This window comes from Anas acuta, chromosome 28 (assembly GCF_963932015.1).
Source record: "Anas acuta chromosome 28, bAnaAcu1.1, whole genome shotgun sequence".
In the NCBI taxonomy this organism is placed as follows: domain Eukaryota; kingdom Metazoa; phylum Chordata; class Aves; order Anseriformes; family Anatidae; genus Anas; species Anas acuta.
Window position 1 is genome coordinate 1,918,977 of NC_089006.1, and position 16,659 is coordinate 1,935,635.

At 68.8% G+C, this 16,659-nt stretch overlaps 2 protein-coding genes across 3 annotated transcripts; both read left to right on the forward strand.

Moving 5' to 3' along the window:
• Positions 1-991: 991 nt before the first annotated feature.
• Positions 992-10,439, forward strand: PEAR1 (platelet endothelial aggregation receptor 1). Of its 2 annotated transcripts, XM_068662731.1 has the most exons (22): positions 992-1,148; positions 3,611-3,703; positions 3,782-3,886; positions 4,148-4,248; positions 4,333-4,425; positions 4,989-5,235; positions 5,325-5,439; positions 5,541-5,677; positions 5,892-6,104; positions 6,306-6,480; positions 6,890-7,010; positions 7,099-7,262; positions 7,345-7,447; positions 7,535-7,681; positions 7,773-7,901; positions 8,036-8,164; positions 8,264-8,479; positions 8,563-8,669; positions 8,766-8,877; positions 9,004-9,072; positions 9,773-9,970; positions 10,058-10,439. In XM_068662731.1, exons 2-22 carry the CDS (start codon positions 3,612-3,614, stop codon positions 10,210-10,212), a joined length of 2,928 nt encoding a protein of 975 aa, XP_068518832.1. In that variant the 5' UTR covers positions 992-1,148; position 3,611; the 3' UTR covers positions 10,213-10,439. The 2 variants fall into 2 exon arrangements, with proteins under 2 accessions (XP_068518832.1, XP_068518831.1); XM_068662730.1 differs by having other exon boundaries at positions 8,036-8,479.
• Positions 10,440-12,644: 2,205 nt separating this feature from the next.
• On the forward strand, positions 12,645-16,551 carry LRRC71 (leucine rich repeat containing 71). The gene is made up of 15 exons (XM_068662583.1): positions 12,645-12,855; positions 12,937-13,053; positions 13,122-13,226; positions 13,397-13,472; positions 13,580-13,654; positions 13,761-13,829; positions 13,933-14,092; positions 14,189-14,272; positions 15,341-15,427; positions 15,495-15,617; positions 15,776-15,815; positions 15,891-15,979; positions 16,066-16,174; positions 16,260-16,366; positions 16,444-16,551. Exons 1-15 carry the CDS (start codon positions 12,765-12,767, stop codon positions 16,549-16,551), a joined length of 1,440 nt encoding a protein of 479 aa, XP_068518684.1. The 5' UTR covers positions 12,645-12,764.
• The last annotated feature ends 108 nt before the right edge of the window (positions 16,552-16,659 follow it).

The window sequence follows — 16,659 nt, forward strand, 5'->3', positions numbered from 1 at the left end:
CTCAGGACTCGTGTCCCAGCCCCCCCCCAGCTTCGTCGCCCTTCTCCGGACTCGCTCGAGCACCTCGATGTCCTTCTGGTCCCAAAAATGAGCCCAGCACCAGAGCTGAGCGCAGCGGGATGCCCACCTCCCCGGTGGCCACACTGCCCCTGACACAAGCCAGGACCCCGCTGGCCTTCTTGGCCACCTGGGCACGCTGCGGGATCGTGCACCTGGGCACTGTGCCCCCAGCCTGTGCGCTGCGTGGGGTTGGGGTGGGAAAAGGGGTGGGAAAAGGATCCAGCGCTTGGCTGTGGTGGGAGGTGTGTGGGGTGTGGGGTGGCGAGGACAAAATGTGAGGGGATGCGGGGCTGGTGTGTGCAGGGGGTGCATGGATAAAATGTGTGTGGGATACAGGGATGGTGCATATGGGATGCAGGGATGATGTATATGGGATACCAGGCTGCAAGGACAAATTGTGCCCAGGATGCAGGGATGATGTGTTTGGGATGCAGGGATGATGTGTTTGGGATGCGGGGATGATGTGTGGGATTATAGGGCTGATATGTGCACGGGGTGCAGGGCTGCAGGGACAAAATATGCACGGGATGAAGGGTGGCAAGGATGAATTGTGCCTGGGGTGCAGGGACGGTGTGTTTGGGATGCAAGATGTTGTATGGGGATGTGGAGATGATACATGCATGGGATGTAGGGCTGCAAGGACAAATTGTGCCCGGGGGTGCCGCCGCCTCCCGTATGTACCCCCCCTGCCCCAAAAAAATGGGGAGATTTGGGGAGTTCGGGGGGATTCGGGGCTGCGCTCGTGTCCCCAGAGCCATCGGGGGCCGGGACCCTCCTGGGGGTGTCCCACGAAGGTGCTGCGGGGCCGCCCCCCCCCTGCCCCGAGCCCCGGCGCTGTTGTTGTTCCAAACCTGCTGGTTTCTGGCCAGAAAAGGCGAGGAAAAAAAAAAAAACCACCACCCAACTCTAGGATTTTTTTTTTTTTTCCCTTTTCCGTAGTTGTCTCCGCGTCCAAACTTCCTGAGAGCGGCTCCGGGCCCTCCCTCTGCTTCCGACGGCCGCGCTGCGCCTCCCAGCCCACGGGGGTCCGGGTCCCGACCCGCTGGGGGTCCCGGTCCCAGCCCGGAGGGGGTCCCGGTCCCGGCCCGGTGAGTGTCCCACGCTGCGCCCCCCCAGGGGTGGCCCCGAGGGGACGGTCCCCAACCTTGCGCCCACGGTTCTGGGGTCCCCCATTGGCGGGGGAGGGTGTGGGATGGGGCTGCAACCCCCCGTGGTGACCCCAGTGCTGACCCTGACCCTAAGAGGGACCCATCCCCATCTCCACCCCCTCCCCACCCCGTCCCCATTCCCAGTCCCGTCCCCATTCCCAGTCCCAACCCCATTCCCAGCCCCATCCCCATCTCCATGCCCATCCCCGTCCCCATTCTCACCCCAATCTCTATCCCTATCCCGATCCCCGTCCCCATCCCCGTCCCCATCCCTGTCCCCATCCCAATACCCTCTCCCTGTCCCCGTCCCCGCGGTGTCCCCGCGATGCTCGCAGCCCCCGGAGGAAACGCGTCAGCCCTCGGCAGAGGAAGCACCGGGGCACAGATAACAGCTCCGGGGGCCCCGGCGCCTTCCCGGGCTCCGTGTCCCTTATGGGGACGGGGCAGAATCCCCCATCCCCTTCCCTCACCCCGGCTGCAGTCCCCCCCTACACCCCCCCCACCCCCAGCTTCCCACGCTGCACAATTTGGCTTCGCGCCCCAGCACCCGCGGGCGATGCTCCCCGACCCCGCGTCACCCTGGGGCCCTGGGAGGGAGCAGGGGGGGAGCTTCATGGGGGGGGTTGGGGGGGGATGAAATCCACCCCCCACCCCTTTGGGATGTCCCCTTTCCTCCGGTGTCGTTTGCAAAAGGAGCAGGCAGGTGGCTCCCTGGGGGAGCGGCCACCCAGGGGTGAAGGTGCCGGAGCTCTGGGTGCTGGTGACCCCCCCCCAGCAGTGCCTGAGCACCCCATTCCTGACCCCAAATGGGATCGGGACCCCCCCCCCCCAGAACAGGGACGCATTGCTCCCTGCTCCGGAGGTGGTTTGGAGAGGTCTGTGGGGCCGGGTAATGCTGGCTTTTGGGGGTCCCTATTGCCGTGCGCCCCCCGAGCCAACCCTGGGGGGCTCAGCCGGCCGCCCCCGCTCCCCAATTAGGACCAGCTGGGCCCCGATTTTTGATGACTCCTCGCTTTTCCTGCCAGCATCTCCGAGCGGTTCCTGTTGTTCGCAGCGGCGCTGGGGCCCCCCAGCCCCTGGCGCGGGGTTTTGCTGGAGCGGGGCCGGGGCCGGGGCGCTTCGGGGCCGTGGGGAGGGCTCGGGGGGGGGGGGTCCCGTCCCAGGGAGGAGAGGCTCAGGGCGGGGGGCTCGGAAGCGGGCGAGCGATTACTCACCCTGGAAACGGCCGCCGGGAGCCGAAGGGAAACGGGGAGAAACTTTCTGACTAAACGCTTTTTCCACTAGAAAAACGTCGCCGCTTCGGGACCGGGAGGGCTCAGCCCTGGGGAAATTATGGGGGGGGCTGCGTGGCCACCCCAAACCCCCCCTCTCCCGCTGCCTGGGTTCGCACCGAGCCAGCGGGGAGGAGGAGGATGGTGCCGGATGGGGGGGTGGGGGTGATGGTGGCACCTCTGGGGTGTCCCCAAGCGGGCTGGTGGCGGGTGGCTGGCCCCAGGCTGGCTGGAGCAGCGAGGAAGCGGCCATAAATCCAGCTGCGTGCTCAGGAAACCTCTGTTTCCTCTCGTGGCACACGTGCGCTCACCGGAGCGCCGCGCAACGGCCCCGTAAACACCGCGCCGCGTGCTCGGGGCCACCCGGGGCTGGCTCGGGGTCACCGGGATGGGGTCCCGGCATCCCCAACGGGGCCCGGACCCTCGCCCTTCCCTCCTGCTCGGTGTTGCATGGGGGGGGGTCTTTGCGCCCCCTGAATTCGGCCCCGGCCGCCGACCCCGCTCCGAGCTGGCCGCGCTCCCAGCGCCGCCCCGGCGAGCCCGGTCCCTCGCTCGGTTGAGCAAGAGCGCGGCGGATCCAGGAAACACAACTGCAAATAAATGGGAAAAGCATTGAAACGGGGCCACGCGGGGCGGCTGCCAGGGGGGGGTTAACTCCTTCCCGTCCCCACACCCCGCAGCCGGGTCCCCGGCACCCTGGGGACACCCGGGTGTCCCTGGCACGGCCCCGCGCTGTGATGGGACGCGGGGGAGAGGCTGGAGCTGAGGGTCTGAGGGTGAGGAGGTGCCAGGATGGGGCTTGGGGCATCCCAGGGGATGTCCTCGGTGCCGTGGTGGCGGTTGACAAAACCCAACCCCAGGCTGGGACATTTGGGGCCCCCCCCTGGCATTTGGGGCCGGGATGTTCCTGGCTGCTTGTGGGGTCGGCGCGGTGCTGGGGCCACCCGTGCGGCCGTGCCTCAGTTTCCCCTTAACGCCTGGCTGGGGCCGGGGCCAGGAGTGTTCCTCCGCAGGCAGGAATGCGAACAAAGCCCCCCCCGGGAACCCAAAATGAGGCGGGGGCGGTGGGTGGGGAGCGGGAACGCGGCCGTGCGAGCCCGGTTCCCAGCTCAGCGCCGCGTCCCCGTGCAGGATGGCGCTGCGGGCCGCGGCGCTGGCGGTGCACGCCTGCCTCCTGGCCGCCCTCCAGCCCGGAGACCCCAACGTCTGCAGCTACTGGGAGAGGTAGGAGTCATACTGGGGGGGAACTGGGCGGCGGGGGCCCCGCGGGACGTGCTGCCACCCCCCCCTCCTCTCCGGCAGCTTCACGGCGGCGGTGAAGGAGTCGTACGCCAAACCCCACGTCGTGGCCTCTGCTGAGCCCTGCACCAGGGTTCTGGGCTCATCCCAGCCCTGCCTGCAGCAGAGGTGAGAGCAGCCCCCCCCCCCAAAAAAAAAAACAACAAAAAAAACCCTCACCCAGCCCCCTTGGAGAGGGGGTCTCACCAGACCCCCCCTTGGTGCTTGGAGAGGGTCTGGGGGGTCCCCGCTCTCCCCTCCCACCGCGGCGCATCCTCAGCGCTGCCCCCCTGGGTGCTGCCCCGTGGCCAAGGGGGTTGGAAGGGGGGGGGTCGGGCAGGGTGTCCCCCCCCCGAGACCCCCATCCTCAGGGCGCTGTTTTGGGTGCAGGATCGCGTACCGCACCGAGTACCGGCAGGCGGTGCGCACCGACTACCGCCGGCGCTACCAGTGCTGCCAGGGCTACTACGAGAGCAGGGACGTCTGCGTCCGTGAGTGGGGCGAGGGGGTGAGAGGGGGGGGCTTCGGGATGTGCCCCCCACCCTCTCCTTAACCCCCCGGCCGTGTCCCTGCAGCGCGTTGTAGCCAGGAGTGCGTCCACGGCCGGTGCGTGGCTCCCGAGCGCTGCCAGTGCGAGCCGGGCTGGCGCGGAACCGACTGCTCCAGCGGTGAGGGGGGGGCACGGGGAGGGGGGCACGGGGATGGGGGACCCCCCGGTGTGGGGGGTGGGAGGGGGGTTGTGGGGTTGGGGAGGGGATGGGGGGGCGTGTGGAGGGTCTTGGAGGGTAGTGGGGGTGGGGGTGGGGAGGGGAAGGGGGTGGGAGGGGGTGGGGATAGGGGATGGGGATGGGATTAGGATGGGATGGGGATGGGATTAGGATGGGGATGGGATGGGGATGGAGATGGGATGGGGATGGGATTAGGATGGGGATGGGGATGAGGTGGAGATGGCAATGGGGATGGGATGGGATGGGGACTGGGAAGGGGATGGGGAAGGGGATGGGGATGAGGTAGGGACAGGGATGGGGAAGGAGAAGGGAAAAGGACCAGGATGGGGATGGGACGGGGTTGGGACGGGGTTGGGAATGGGGACTGGGAGCGAGATGGGGATGAGCTGGGAATAGGGGTGGGGATGGGGACAAAATGGGGCTGGGACTGGGGCCGGGTGCGGGGTGGCAGCGGTGGTGTCCCCGGGGTGGCAGCGTTGGTGTCCCGTCCCGTCCCCGTGCAGAGTGTGACGAGCGCTCGTGGGGCCGGGACTGCGGGCACCGCTGCGCCTGCCACCACGGGGCCCCCTGCGACCCCCTGAGCGGGGTCTGCGCCTGCCCCCCCGGCTTCGCCGACCCCCAGTGCCACCAGCCCTGTCCCCCGGGCACCTACGGCCAGGGCTGTCACCTCCGCTGCCCCTGTCACCACGGAGCCCCCTGCAACGCCTCCACCGGCGCCTGCCTCTGCCCCCCGGGGCTCGCCGGCCCCCTGTGAGTGCGGGGGTCCCATGGGGGGGGGTTTGTCCCCTTGGGGAGGGGGTCCCCCAGCCTCCCGCTCACCCCTCGCCTTCCCACCGCAGCTGTGATGTCCCCTGCCCCGAGGGGATGCCATGTGACAACCACTGCCCCTGCCAAAACGGGGGCATCTGCCACCCCCCCGGCTCCACCACCTGCGTGTGCCCCCACGGATGGATGGTAGGTGGGCTGCGGACCCCCCCCTTGAGGCACGAGGCATGGGGGTGTCCCCGTTTTCTCCTCCAGCCCCGCTGACCCCGCTGTGTCCCCTCCCCGGGCAGGGGGACATCTGCTCCACGCCGTGCCCCCCCGGGCGCTTCGGCCCCGGCTGCCAGGGCGAGTGCCGCTGCCACAACGGGGGGCACTGCGACCCCCTGGGGGGGCAGTGCCAGTGCGCCCCCGGCTTCACCGGAGAGCAGTGAGTGGGGACGGGGACGGGGGCATTGGGATGGGGCGCAGGGGGATGGGGGCACACAGGGGGGGCGCAGGGAGGGGGTCACCAAACCCGGGCGCTGCCGGAGCCAAACCTCCAAGAACCGCGGCGCGCAGCGGGCTCAGCTTGGAGCATGGAGTTGGGGGGTCCCGGGGAACCCCAATTTGGGGGCCGTGCCCCCCTCCCCGTCCCCGTACAGGTGCCAGGAGCGGTGCCCGGTGGGGCGCTACGGCCAGGACTGCCGGGAGAGCTGCGACTGCGCCCACGGGGGCCGCTGCTTCCACGTGGACGGCGCCTGCCTGTGCGAGGCCGGCTACCAGGGCAGCCGCTGCGAGGAGCCGCGCTGCCTGCCCGGCCTCTACGGCCTCCAGTGCCAGAGCCGCTGCCTCTGCCACCCCCAGCACAGCCTCAGGTAAAGCCCAGCCTTGCTGCTCGGGATGCAGAGGTTTTATTTTGGGGAGGTCGTTTTGGGTAAGGGATGGCTCTCCCCGCCACTGCTCCCCTCCCGGCGCACCGCGGTGTGCCCAAACTGGGAGCACTGAGGAGCCAAGTGGGTGCGCACCCCGGTGCCCCCAAACTGGGAGTACTGGGGAGCTGAGCGGGTGCCCCCCAGCTGCCACCCGCTGCTCGGGGAGTGCTCCTGTCGCCCCGGCTGGGCCGGGCTTTACTGCAACGAGAGCTGCCCCCCCGGCTCCTTCGGGGCCGGCTGCCTGCAGTCCTGCCTCTGCCTCAACGGGGGCACCTGCGACGGGACCACCGGCCGCTGCCACTGCCCCCCCGGCTACACGGTGCGTCCCCGAGCTGCCACCGCCACGGGGTGGGTATGGGAGGGTGTGGGGACCCCCGGGGGTGGGGGGGGCAAGGACACGGGGGGAGGTCTGGGTGGCCCTTTTTGGGGGGACACCGGGCAGCCTTGGGGTGGGCTTGGGGGTCTGGTTGTGTTTGGGGGCTGTTTGGGGTCGAGGGAGGTCGAGGCAACCTTAGGGGGTCCGTTGGGATTTTGGGGGCTGTTTGGGGTTGAGGGAGGTTGAGGTAACCTTGGGGGGTCCTTTGGGAGGTCGGGATTTTGGGGTCACCCGCTCTGCTTCCAACACCGGTGTGCCAAGAGGGGGGAGCAGGGTGGTCCCTGGGTTCCCATCTCCTCTGGGGGGGGTCTCCCCTTCTCACCCCCCCTCCCCCTGTCCCTGCCACCCCCAGGACGAGCACTGCTCCTCCCTGTGCCCCCCTGACACTTTTGGGGTGAACTGCTCGGGGCGCTGCTCCTGCCAGCACGCCGTCGCCTGCTCCCCCATCGACGGCTCCTGCTCCTGCAAGGAAGGTGGGTGCGAGATGGGGGCCGCAGCGGGGACATGGGGGGGGTCACAGCCCCATCCCCACACCTCCCCCCGCTTCCTCACACCCCACAGGCTGGCACGGCCCCAACTGCTCAGCGCCGTGCCCCCCCGGCACTTGGGGTCCCGGCTGCAACCGGAGCTGCGACTGCGCCCACGGAGCCGCCTGCAGCGCCCAGAGCGGGACCTGCAGCTGCTCCCCGGGCTGGCACGGCCCCCGCTGCCACCAGCCCTGCCCGGTGAGTGCCCCGTCCCCAACGCCACCCGGAGGGGGTCTTGGTGCCACCGTCCCACGTTCTGACCCCGTCCCCGTGCCCCCAGAATGGGACTTTTGGTGCCGGCTGCGGGCAGCGCTGCGACTGCGCCCACGCGGACGGCTGCGACGCCGTCACCGGGGAGTGCCACTGCCTGCCCGGCTGGACAGGTGAGGAGGGGGTCATTTTGGGGTGGGGGACACCCCGCTGTGCACCCCGTCCTTGTCCTTTATGGCGTCTCCCCCAACCCTTTTTAGGGCCGCAGTGCAAGCGGGGCTGCCCGCAAGGTTTTTGGGGTCGGGGCTGCGGCCAGCCCTGCTCCTGCCGCAACGGCGCGTCCTGCTCGCCCGAGGACGGCTCCTGCACGTGCGCCCCGGGCTACCGCGGCCCCAACTGCCAGCGCTGTGAGTGTCCCCAAAGAGGAGCGGGGTTATTTTATCCCAGCACCCCCCCAGTGAGCCCCCCCTCGGCTCACCTCACCCCTGCCGCCCGCAGCTTGCCCCCCCGGCCGCTATGGCAAGCGGTGCTCGCTGAGCTGCTCCTGCTCCAACCTCTCCTCCTGCCACCCCGCCACCGGCGCCTGCCTCTGCGCCGCGGGCTGGACGGGGACGCGCTGCGAAGAAGGTGGGGACCCCCCCCCAACAACCCTGTGCCCCCCCCCGCCCCCCAGGGTTCAGCCTTAGGGGGTCCTGGGGGTGGTCCCGGGTGGTAGGGAGCCACCGGCTGGCTTCATCCTGGGCACCCCCCGTACCCTGCAGAGTGCCCCCCCGGGACTTTCGGGCTGCAGTGCGAGCAGCTGTGCCGCTGTCCCCAAAATGCCACTTGTCACCCCGTCACCGGCGTGTGCCCGTGCGCCCCCGGCAGGAGCGGACCCCACTGTGAGGCCGGTGAGTGGGCACGGAGAGGGGCTGCGGGGTTCAGGGGGGGGGTCCGTGCCCATCCTAAGCACTTATCCCTGTGTGTCCCCCCCTTCCCCCGAATTGCAGCGACCCCCGACCAGCCCTACACCATCGTGCCCACCCCTCCTCTGGCTTACAGCACCCTGGGGGTGGTGGTCAGCCTGGTGGCCCTGGTGGCTTTGCTGGTGGCCGTGGTGGCCGCGGGGCTGTGCTACCGCCAGCGGCAGAAGGGGAAGGAGAACCGGCACCTGGCCGTGGCGTACACGGCGGGACGGACGGACACCTCCGAGTACGTGGTGCCAGGTGAGCGGCGCGCGGGGCCGCGGCTCCAGGACCCCCCAGAGGGGTCCCGTGGCACCCCCCCGGGGCTGACGCTTGTCCCCCAGACGTGCCACCGGGTCCCGCGCACTACTACTCCAACCCCAGCTACCACACGCTGTCCCAGTGCACGCTGCCTGCCCCTGGCACCCAGGATAGAGCCAGTTCCCTAAAGGTACGGCACCGGGCACCGGGCACCGGGCACCGGGCACGGCACCGGGTACGGCACCGGGAGCCCCGTGCCCGACCTGGCTCCGTTTTTTGGCCCCAGGTACCCGGCCCCCAGCTCTTCCCCGGTGCAGAGAGACCCTACGGCCCCGAAGGCAACGCCACGCTGCCCCCCGACTGGAAGCACCTTGGGGCGCCCCCGCTGGGACCCAGGGGTGAGAGGGGGCAAGGGAGGTGCTGGGTGCTCCAGGGTTTGGGGGAGTAGATTATGGGGTGCAGAGGGGGGTCTCAAAGGTGTTCCCATTCCCGGCCGCTGCTTTTTCATGGTCCTTGGTTTCCAGGTGGGGGGCACCTGGACCGGAGCTACAGCTACAGCTACAGCTGCAGCCTGGGGAAGTACCACGGCAAGGGTACCCCTGGGGAAGGGCTGGGGTGGGGAGGGGAAGGGAAGGGGAAGGGAAAGGAATGGGGATGGGGAAGAGCTGGGGGTGGGGTGGGGAAGGGAAGGGGAAGGGGAAAGGAATGGGGATGGGGTGGGATGGGATGGGATGGGATGGGGTGGGATGGGATGGGATGGGATGGGATGGGATGGGATGGGGTGGGATGGGATGGGATGGGGTGGGGAAGGGAAGGGGATGGGGATAGGGATGGGTTGGAGAGGGGAAAGGGGAAAGGGAAAGGGGAAGGGGAAGGGATGGGGAGGGGAGGGGAAGGGAATGGAGAGAGGAAAGGGGAAGGGATGGGGATGGGATAGGGAAGGGGAAGGGGGAAAGGAAGAGGATGGGATGGGGATGGGATGGGATAGGATGGGGAAGGAGGAAGAGGATGGGAAAGGGGAAAGGGAAGGGAATGGGATGGGGAAAGGGAAGGGAAGGGGGTGGGGATAGGGAGAGGGGACGGGGCTGGAAATTGGGATGGGGATGGAAATGGGGAAGAGGATGGGGAAGAGAATAGGGATGGGGATGGAGAGGAGAAGGGCTGGGAGAAGGGATAAAAAGGTGATAACACCAAGGGTGCTGTGCAGTGAGGGGGGGGAACAGCTGGGACGCGGCTGGTGCAGGGCTGCTCCCTGGCCCCTGTGACAGGACCCCCCCCTGCATCCTCCCGCAGAGCACCCCCAGGAGGGGCTGGGGGCCAGCGCCAGCTCGCTGGCCAGCGAGAATCCCTACGCCACCATCAAGGACCTGCCCCCCCCCCTGGCCAAGACCCCCGAGGGCAGCTACATGGAGATGAAGGCCCCGGTGCAGCGGGAGATGTCCTACGCCGAGATCGGGCTCCTCGAGGAGCCTCCTGCCGGCCCCGACGAGGGTACGGACAAGGGGGGGACAAGCAGGGGGGGGGCAGCCCCCAGCCCTGGTGCCAGCTGCCCCCAGCTGCCCCCTCTTCTCCCCCCAGAGAGCAGCCCGGGGGGGGCAGAGGGTGCGGAACCAGCCCCGAGCCCCCCCAGCCTCTACGACTCCCCCAAGAACAGCCACATCCCCAGCCACTATGACATGCCCCCCGTCCGCCACTACCCGCCGTCCCCCCCGCTGCGCAGGAAGGACCGCTGAGCCCCCCCCCACGCTGTCCCCCCCCCCCCAAAAAAAGCCCCCCTTGCCTTGGGGACAAGGACGAGGGCCCCTGCCCTGGCTCCAGGACGCTCTGGGGACAAGAACAGGGGACACGGGGGGTCCGTCCCAGGGTCCCTGCGGGGGCTGAGCGTCCCCCCCCCGGAGCCCCCGTCCCTGTCCCCCAGCCCTGGGGGGCGCAGCCTGTAAATAAAGCCGGGTTGTTGGAAGCGGGGCTCCAGGCTGTCTGCGGCCGCATCCTTGTGTCAGGGGTGGGGGGAGCACAGAGGGGACCCGGGGGGGCGCAGCCCCGGGGTAGGGCCGGGAACGACCCCGGGGTGGGGCCGGGAAGGGGCCCCCAGAGCCCCCCCCGAGTGCCCGGGGGGCTGCAGCAGGGCGCGGGGATGGCGCAGCAAAGCGCCCAGGGCGGATCCAGAACGCGCCCCGTGATTGGTCACGTCGGACCGGACTCTGCTCGCTGATTGGTCCAGCCAATGCCCAACGCCAGCCAAGGGCCGGTGATTGGCCCAGGGGCGATCCGCGGGGACTGCAGCGAAGTCCGAGCGTGGCCCGGAGCTGGGCCAAGGGACAGGGGGGCTGGGGGGACCCGGAGCGCTGCAGGAAAGTCCCCATCTTCGGCCCCGCAATGCTTCCCTGAGGGCACCAACAAAATCACGGTGATTGGCCCAGTGCGACCCCAGGCCAGCACCAGTAAATCCTAGTCCGTGTCCCAGCGCCGCCCGAAGAGGCCCCGCAGGGCAGGTTCAGGGGCAGCTCGAGCCCAGCAACGCTCCCGGAGCGGATCCAAAGCGCGCCCCGTGATTGGTCACTGAGGGTCCAGCACCGGCTCCGTGATTGGCCCAGCTCCGATCCAGCGACACAGCCCAGCCAGGCCCAGAAGTGGCCAGCAGGGCTCCAGGAAGGGCCGCCCTTCGGCCCAGCTCCGGTCCTAGTAAGGCTCTACCGAAGGCCCAGCGATTGCTCCAGAAATGGTCCAGTGCTGACCAAGCAAACCGCAGTTACTGGCTTGTTAATGGTGCCCTGAGGGCTGCGGGTAAGGTCCAGTGGCTGGCCCAGTGGTGGTCCGGTACCTGCTCCAGGAAAGGCTCAGTAATCAGCACGGTAATAATCCAAATACGGCTGCAGGTTATGCCTAGAAATTGTCCCTGTAATGGTTGAATGAGGGCTGCAGAAGCCCAGTGCCTGGCCTGGGGTGCAAGGACAGCTCTAGGAAGGGCCCAGTGCTGGGCCCAGTTGTGGTGCAGTGACAGACCCGAACCAGGCCAAGTGACTGGCCCAGAGACTGTTCAGTGCGGGCTCCAGTAAAGGCCAATTTTTGGCCCCGAAATCCAAACGCAGCAGCAGAATATGCCAGAGATTGCCCCTGTGATGGTCCAGTGAGGGCTGCAGGAAAGGCCCAGCAATGCTTCCACGAGGACCCCAACAAAATGCCGGTGAATGGCCCAGTGGAACTCAGAGAAAAACACCAGGAACGGCCCCAAAACTCTCCCGGTGCTGCCCAAGAGGACCCCGCAGGGCGCCCGCTGCCGGCTCAGGGCAGATTCAGGGCAGCTCCAGCCCCTGGACCTGGCCCAGTAACGCTCCCGGAGCGGATCCAAAGCGCGCCCCGTGATTGGCCCAATAATCATCCAATCAGCGCTGCAGCACGGCTCCACCCTTACCCTTCCACCTTCCCCATCGGCCCCGCCCACCCCTCCAGGCCCCGCCCCCTCCGCCGTGACCCCGCCCCCTTCCCGCTGGCCCCGCCCCCTCGTTGCCATGGGGACGCCCCGAGGCCGCCGAGCGAGGTGGGGCCCGGCCTGGGCCCCCCCCGGCCCCATGGGGACCCCCGAGGACCCCCCCCAGGGCCCCCCCCGGCACCGGGACCCCCCTGCTCCATGGGGGGACCCCCACAGCTCCCCCCTCCTGCAGTGGAAGCCCCCAGGGACCCCCCCCCCCCCCCAAGCAAACTTCTATAGGCCCCCCCCCGCTCTAGGACCCCCCCTTTCTCCTTTTGGGGACCCCCCCAGTGCCCCCCCTTAGCACTTGGGACCCTCCTTGGACCCCTATGGAGCCCTCTATGGGCACCCCCCAGCCTTGGGGACCCCCCCACCCCTTCTGGAGCCCTCCATGGGGACCCCCATTGCCCCCCACCCCCCCATTAACCCCCCTACATCCCCTATGGAGACCCCCATAGGCCCCCCTGCACCTCTGGGACCCCCCCCTGAGTCCCCCACCACCCCTGGGACCCCCCCCCCCACTGGGTCCCCCCCACTTCTGGGACCCCCCCCACGTCCCCCACCACCCCTGGGACCCCCCAAGGGTCCCCCCCACCCCTGGGACCCCCCCTGAGTCCCCCCCACCTCTGAGACCCCCCCCCCACCATTGGGACCCCCCCGGGTCCCCCCCACCCCCAGCACCAGATCCCCTTTCGAGGGGCCTCCCCCTACCCCAGGGATCCTTTGGGTGCCAGCCCCAGGTCCGGGGGGGGGGGGTGCTGGGGATGGGGTGGGGGGGCTCTGAGCCCCCCCCGGGACCCTCCCCAGCTCCCAGCCATGAGACGGCGCCGGGAGCGAACCCCCCGGGAGAAGGCGGCGGCGGCGGCTGCCCCCGAGGAGGAGGTGAAGAAGGGTGAGCAGGGGACAGGTGAGGCCGGGTTGGTTTTTTTTTTTGGGGGGGGGGACACAGCAGAGCCCCCCCCCCCCAACACCTCACCCCCCCCCAAAGAGGAGTACCAGTGCAGTGGGGTCCTGGAGCAGGACCTGGCCGAGCTGTGCGCCCGCGCCGGCATCGCCGCCGTCCCCATGGTCACCCCCCGGGGGTCCCCCGCTGGCCCCACAGATGGTGAGTGGGGGGGACACGGGGGGGTTATTTTGGGGGTTGGGGGTCCTGAGGCCCCCACCCCTGTGCAGCGGAGGGGCTGGGGACCCCCGGTGAGCAGCGGCACGGCCAGCGCTGCGTCCAGGTGGAGACGGAGCACGACGACCCCCGGAGCGTGCGCGAGGTCTTCGTGCGAGGTCAGCCCCCAAAAATCCCCCAAAATGTCCCTGAGCCCCCAAAAGTCCCCCAAAATGTCCCTAAGGGGGACGGGGGCGAGCAGCTCCCACCCCTCCCAGGAGGCTCGAGGCCACTTTTGGGGGATTTTCCCCCTTCCCACCCCAATTTTTCACCCTTGTCCCCCCCCCAGACTGGAGCATCGAGGAGGAGATGCTGGGGGTCCTCGCCAAGTGCCTGCCCGCCCTCCCCCATCTACGGGCCCTGCAGTGAGTGTGGGGCTGGGGAGGGGGCTTGGGGGTGACCCCCCCCCAGGTGCTGCCACGTCCCCAACCCAGTGACGTGCCGCCTGATGCCCCCTGTCCCCCCCCCACAGCTTTTGGAGGGCCGGGCTCACCGACCGCCTGCTCCCCGCGCTGATCGCGCTGCTGGCACGCTGCCCCGGCCTCGGGTACGCATAGAGGGGGGGGAGTTTTTTTTTTTGGGGGGGGGGGCAGCTTGATTAGCATCTCGTTATCTTTAATTAAGACAATTTTGGAGACTTTTTGCCCCCCCAGCACGCTCAGCCTGGAGGCAAACCCCTTGCCGGAGCCCTCCTTCCACCTGCTGCTGGGACCCGGCAGCACGTGAGTCCGGAGGGGGGGGCACACAACGGGGGGGGCAAAATCCCACTTGGGACCCCCGGGACCCCCCCAAACTGTGTGTTTGTCCCCCCCCGTGTCCCCGCAGGCTGTCCCACCTCTCGCTGCGCAATAACGGCCTCGGTGACGAGGCGGCGCGGCTGCTGGGGCTGAGCCTCTCCACCCTCGGCTCCTCCAACCGCAGCCTGGTCTCGCTGGTGCTCAGCTTCAACCACATCTCGGATTTGGGAGCGGGGCACATCGCCCAGGTGGGGGCTATGGGGTGGGCGAGGGGGGGCCCCGCTGTCTGTGTGCCCCCCCCCCTCTCCCCTCTCAGCCTTTTCTGTGCGCCCCCCATCCCCAAGGGTTTGCGCTGGAACCGCTCGCTGCTGTCGCTGTCCCTGGCGCACAATGACATTGGGGATGAGGGGGCTCTGCGGCTGGCTCAGGTGGGTTTGGCCCCCCCGGGTCCATGCAGGGGAGTGGGATGGGGTCGGAGAGGGATGGGGTCAGAGCAGGATGGGGCTGGAGCAGAGCAGGACAGGGTCGGAGCAGAATGGGGTCAGAGCAGGATGATGCTGGAGTGGGATGGGGTCGGAGATGTATGGGGCCAGAGTGGGATGGGGTCGGAGCAGGATGAGGTCAGAGTGGGACGGGGTTGGAGAGGGATGGGGTCAGAGCAGGATGGGGTCAGAACGGGATGGGGCCGGAGCAGGATGGGGATGGAGCGGGATCAGATCAGGGGAGAACGGGATCAGAGCAGGATGGGGCTGGGAGTGTGATGGGGTCGGAGCAAGTTGGGGCCGGAGCAGGTTGGGCTCGGAGCGGGATGGGGTCGGAGCAGGACAGGGCTGGAGAGGGATGACGCTGGAGTGGGATGGGGTCGGAGATGTATGGGGCCAGAGCGGGATGGAGTTGGAGTGGGATGAGGCTGGAGTGGGATGGGATCAGAGCAGGATGGGGTCAGAGCGGGACAGAGCTGGATAGGGATGGGGTTGGAGTGGAATGGGATCAGAGCAGGATGGGGTCGGTGCATGACAGGGCTGGAGAGGGATGAGGTTGGAGTGGGATGGGGTTGGAGCAGGATGGGGCTGGAGAGAGATGGGGCTGGGAGCGGGATGGGGTCAGGGCCAGAGGAGGATGGGGTCGGAGCGGGATGGAGCTGGAGATGGATGGGGTCGGAGTGGGATGGGATCAGAGCAGGATGGGGCTGGGAATGGGACGGGGTCAGAGCAGAATGGGGTCAGAGCAGAGCAGAATGGGGTCGGAGCAGGATGGCGTCAGAACGGGGTGGGATTGGAGCGGGTTGGGGTCAGAATGGGATGGGGTTGGAGAGGGATGGAGCCAGAGCGGGTTGGGGGCAGAGCAGGACAGAGCTGGAGTGGGATGGGGCCAGGAGTGGGATGGGGCTGGAGGAGAGCAGGATGGGATCGGAGCAGGATGGGATCGGAGCAGGATGGGGTCACAGCGGGACGGGGCCGGCCCCATAACCACATCCCCGACCCCACTGGTGCCAGGTGCTGGCTCCTTTCGCTCTGACGCACGCCGAGGTGGTGGAACGGCGGCGGCTGCTGCTGGCAGAGGCCATGGAGAAGCCCCAGGCGGTGAGCGTTGTGTGTGCGGGATTTTTTTTTGGGGGGGGGGAAGGCTCGTGGGGACCCCCCCTTGCAGCCCTGTGCGGCTCCCCCCAAGCAGCCCGAGGGCAGGAGCGAGCGCGCCCCGAGCCTGCAGAGCGGCGCGGCCACCGAGAGGCTGCTCCCGGCCAAGCACAGCAAGGGCACGGCCAAAAAGAAGGTGAGGAGGTGGGGGGGGGGGGATTTTGGGGTGCCAGATGGAAAAAAAAAAACCCTACTGGTTTTGTATGGGGGGGGGCTGTGGCCGTGCCTCAGTTTCCCCCAAACACGAGGTGGGGGGTCCCCAAAGCGCTGCCCACGGGGTGCCGTCCCTCGCAGGAGCTGCCGCGGAAGGACGAGCTGAAACAGCCCAAAAAACGTGAGTGAGGGGCTGGGGGGGGCACGGGGGGGTCACGCCTGGCTCACCTCCCCCCTCCTCTGCGCCCCCCCCCAGCCGTGACAGCGCCTGCAGACCCCCGCCCCCCCCGAAACCGTGGCACCAAAGCCACCAGCAAGGAGAAGCGCAGCTCGGAGGTGAGTGGGGTGAGGAGGGGGGGGGCTGGGGGACACGGCGCTATTTTTTGGGACCCCCCCCCACCCTCAGCACCCCCCCATCGCCCCCTCCCCAGGCGCAGGATGCGGCCGAGCCCTCGCACCCGCTGCTGGAGCCGGCGTGGCACCGCCAGGGCCAGGTCGTGGTGCCGGGGAACCGAGCGCTGCTCAACCTCAACCTGTGCCGTGAGTGTTGGGGGGGGGTCCGGGGGGGTCCGGGGGGGGTCCCATTCCCACCGTTATGCCCAATTTGTGCCCCCCCCCCTTGCAGATAACCGCATCACGGAGCGGGGTCTGGCTGCATTCCTGGCTGTGCTGCAGGAGGAGCAGCCGGGGGGGGGCACGGGGAGGCCGGGGCTGCTGCGCCTCTCGCTGCAGGTGAGCTGGGGGGGGGACAAACACGGGGGGGGGACACAAGGGGGGGGGACACGGCCACATCCCCGCTGTCCTCGCAGAGGAACCGCTTCAATCCCACCTGCGAGGCTTTCGCCCAGCTCCAGGAGCTGCTGCAGCGGCGCGACCCCGTGCCCAAACCGCGGGAGGAGCAGGCACCGGGTCCCTAAGCAGAATTTGGGGTGAAAAACCCCAAAAAAAGGCAAAACCGAAAAATCTTGACTGTCACGAGGAAGGAAATAAAGCACCGTGCACAGGATTGAACAGCAACCGGTCGG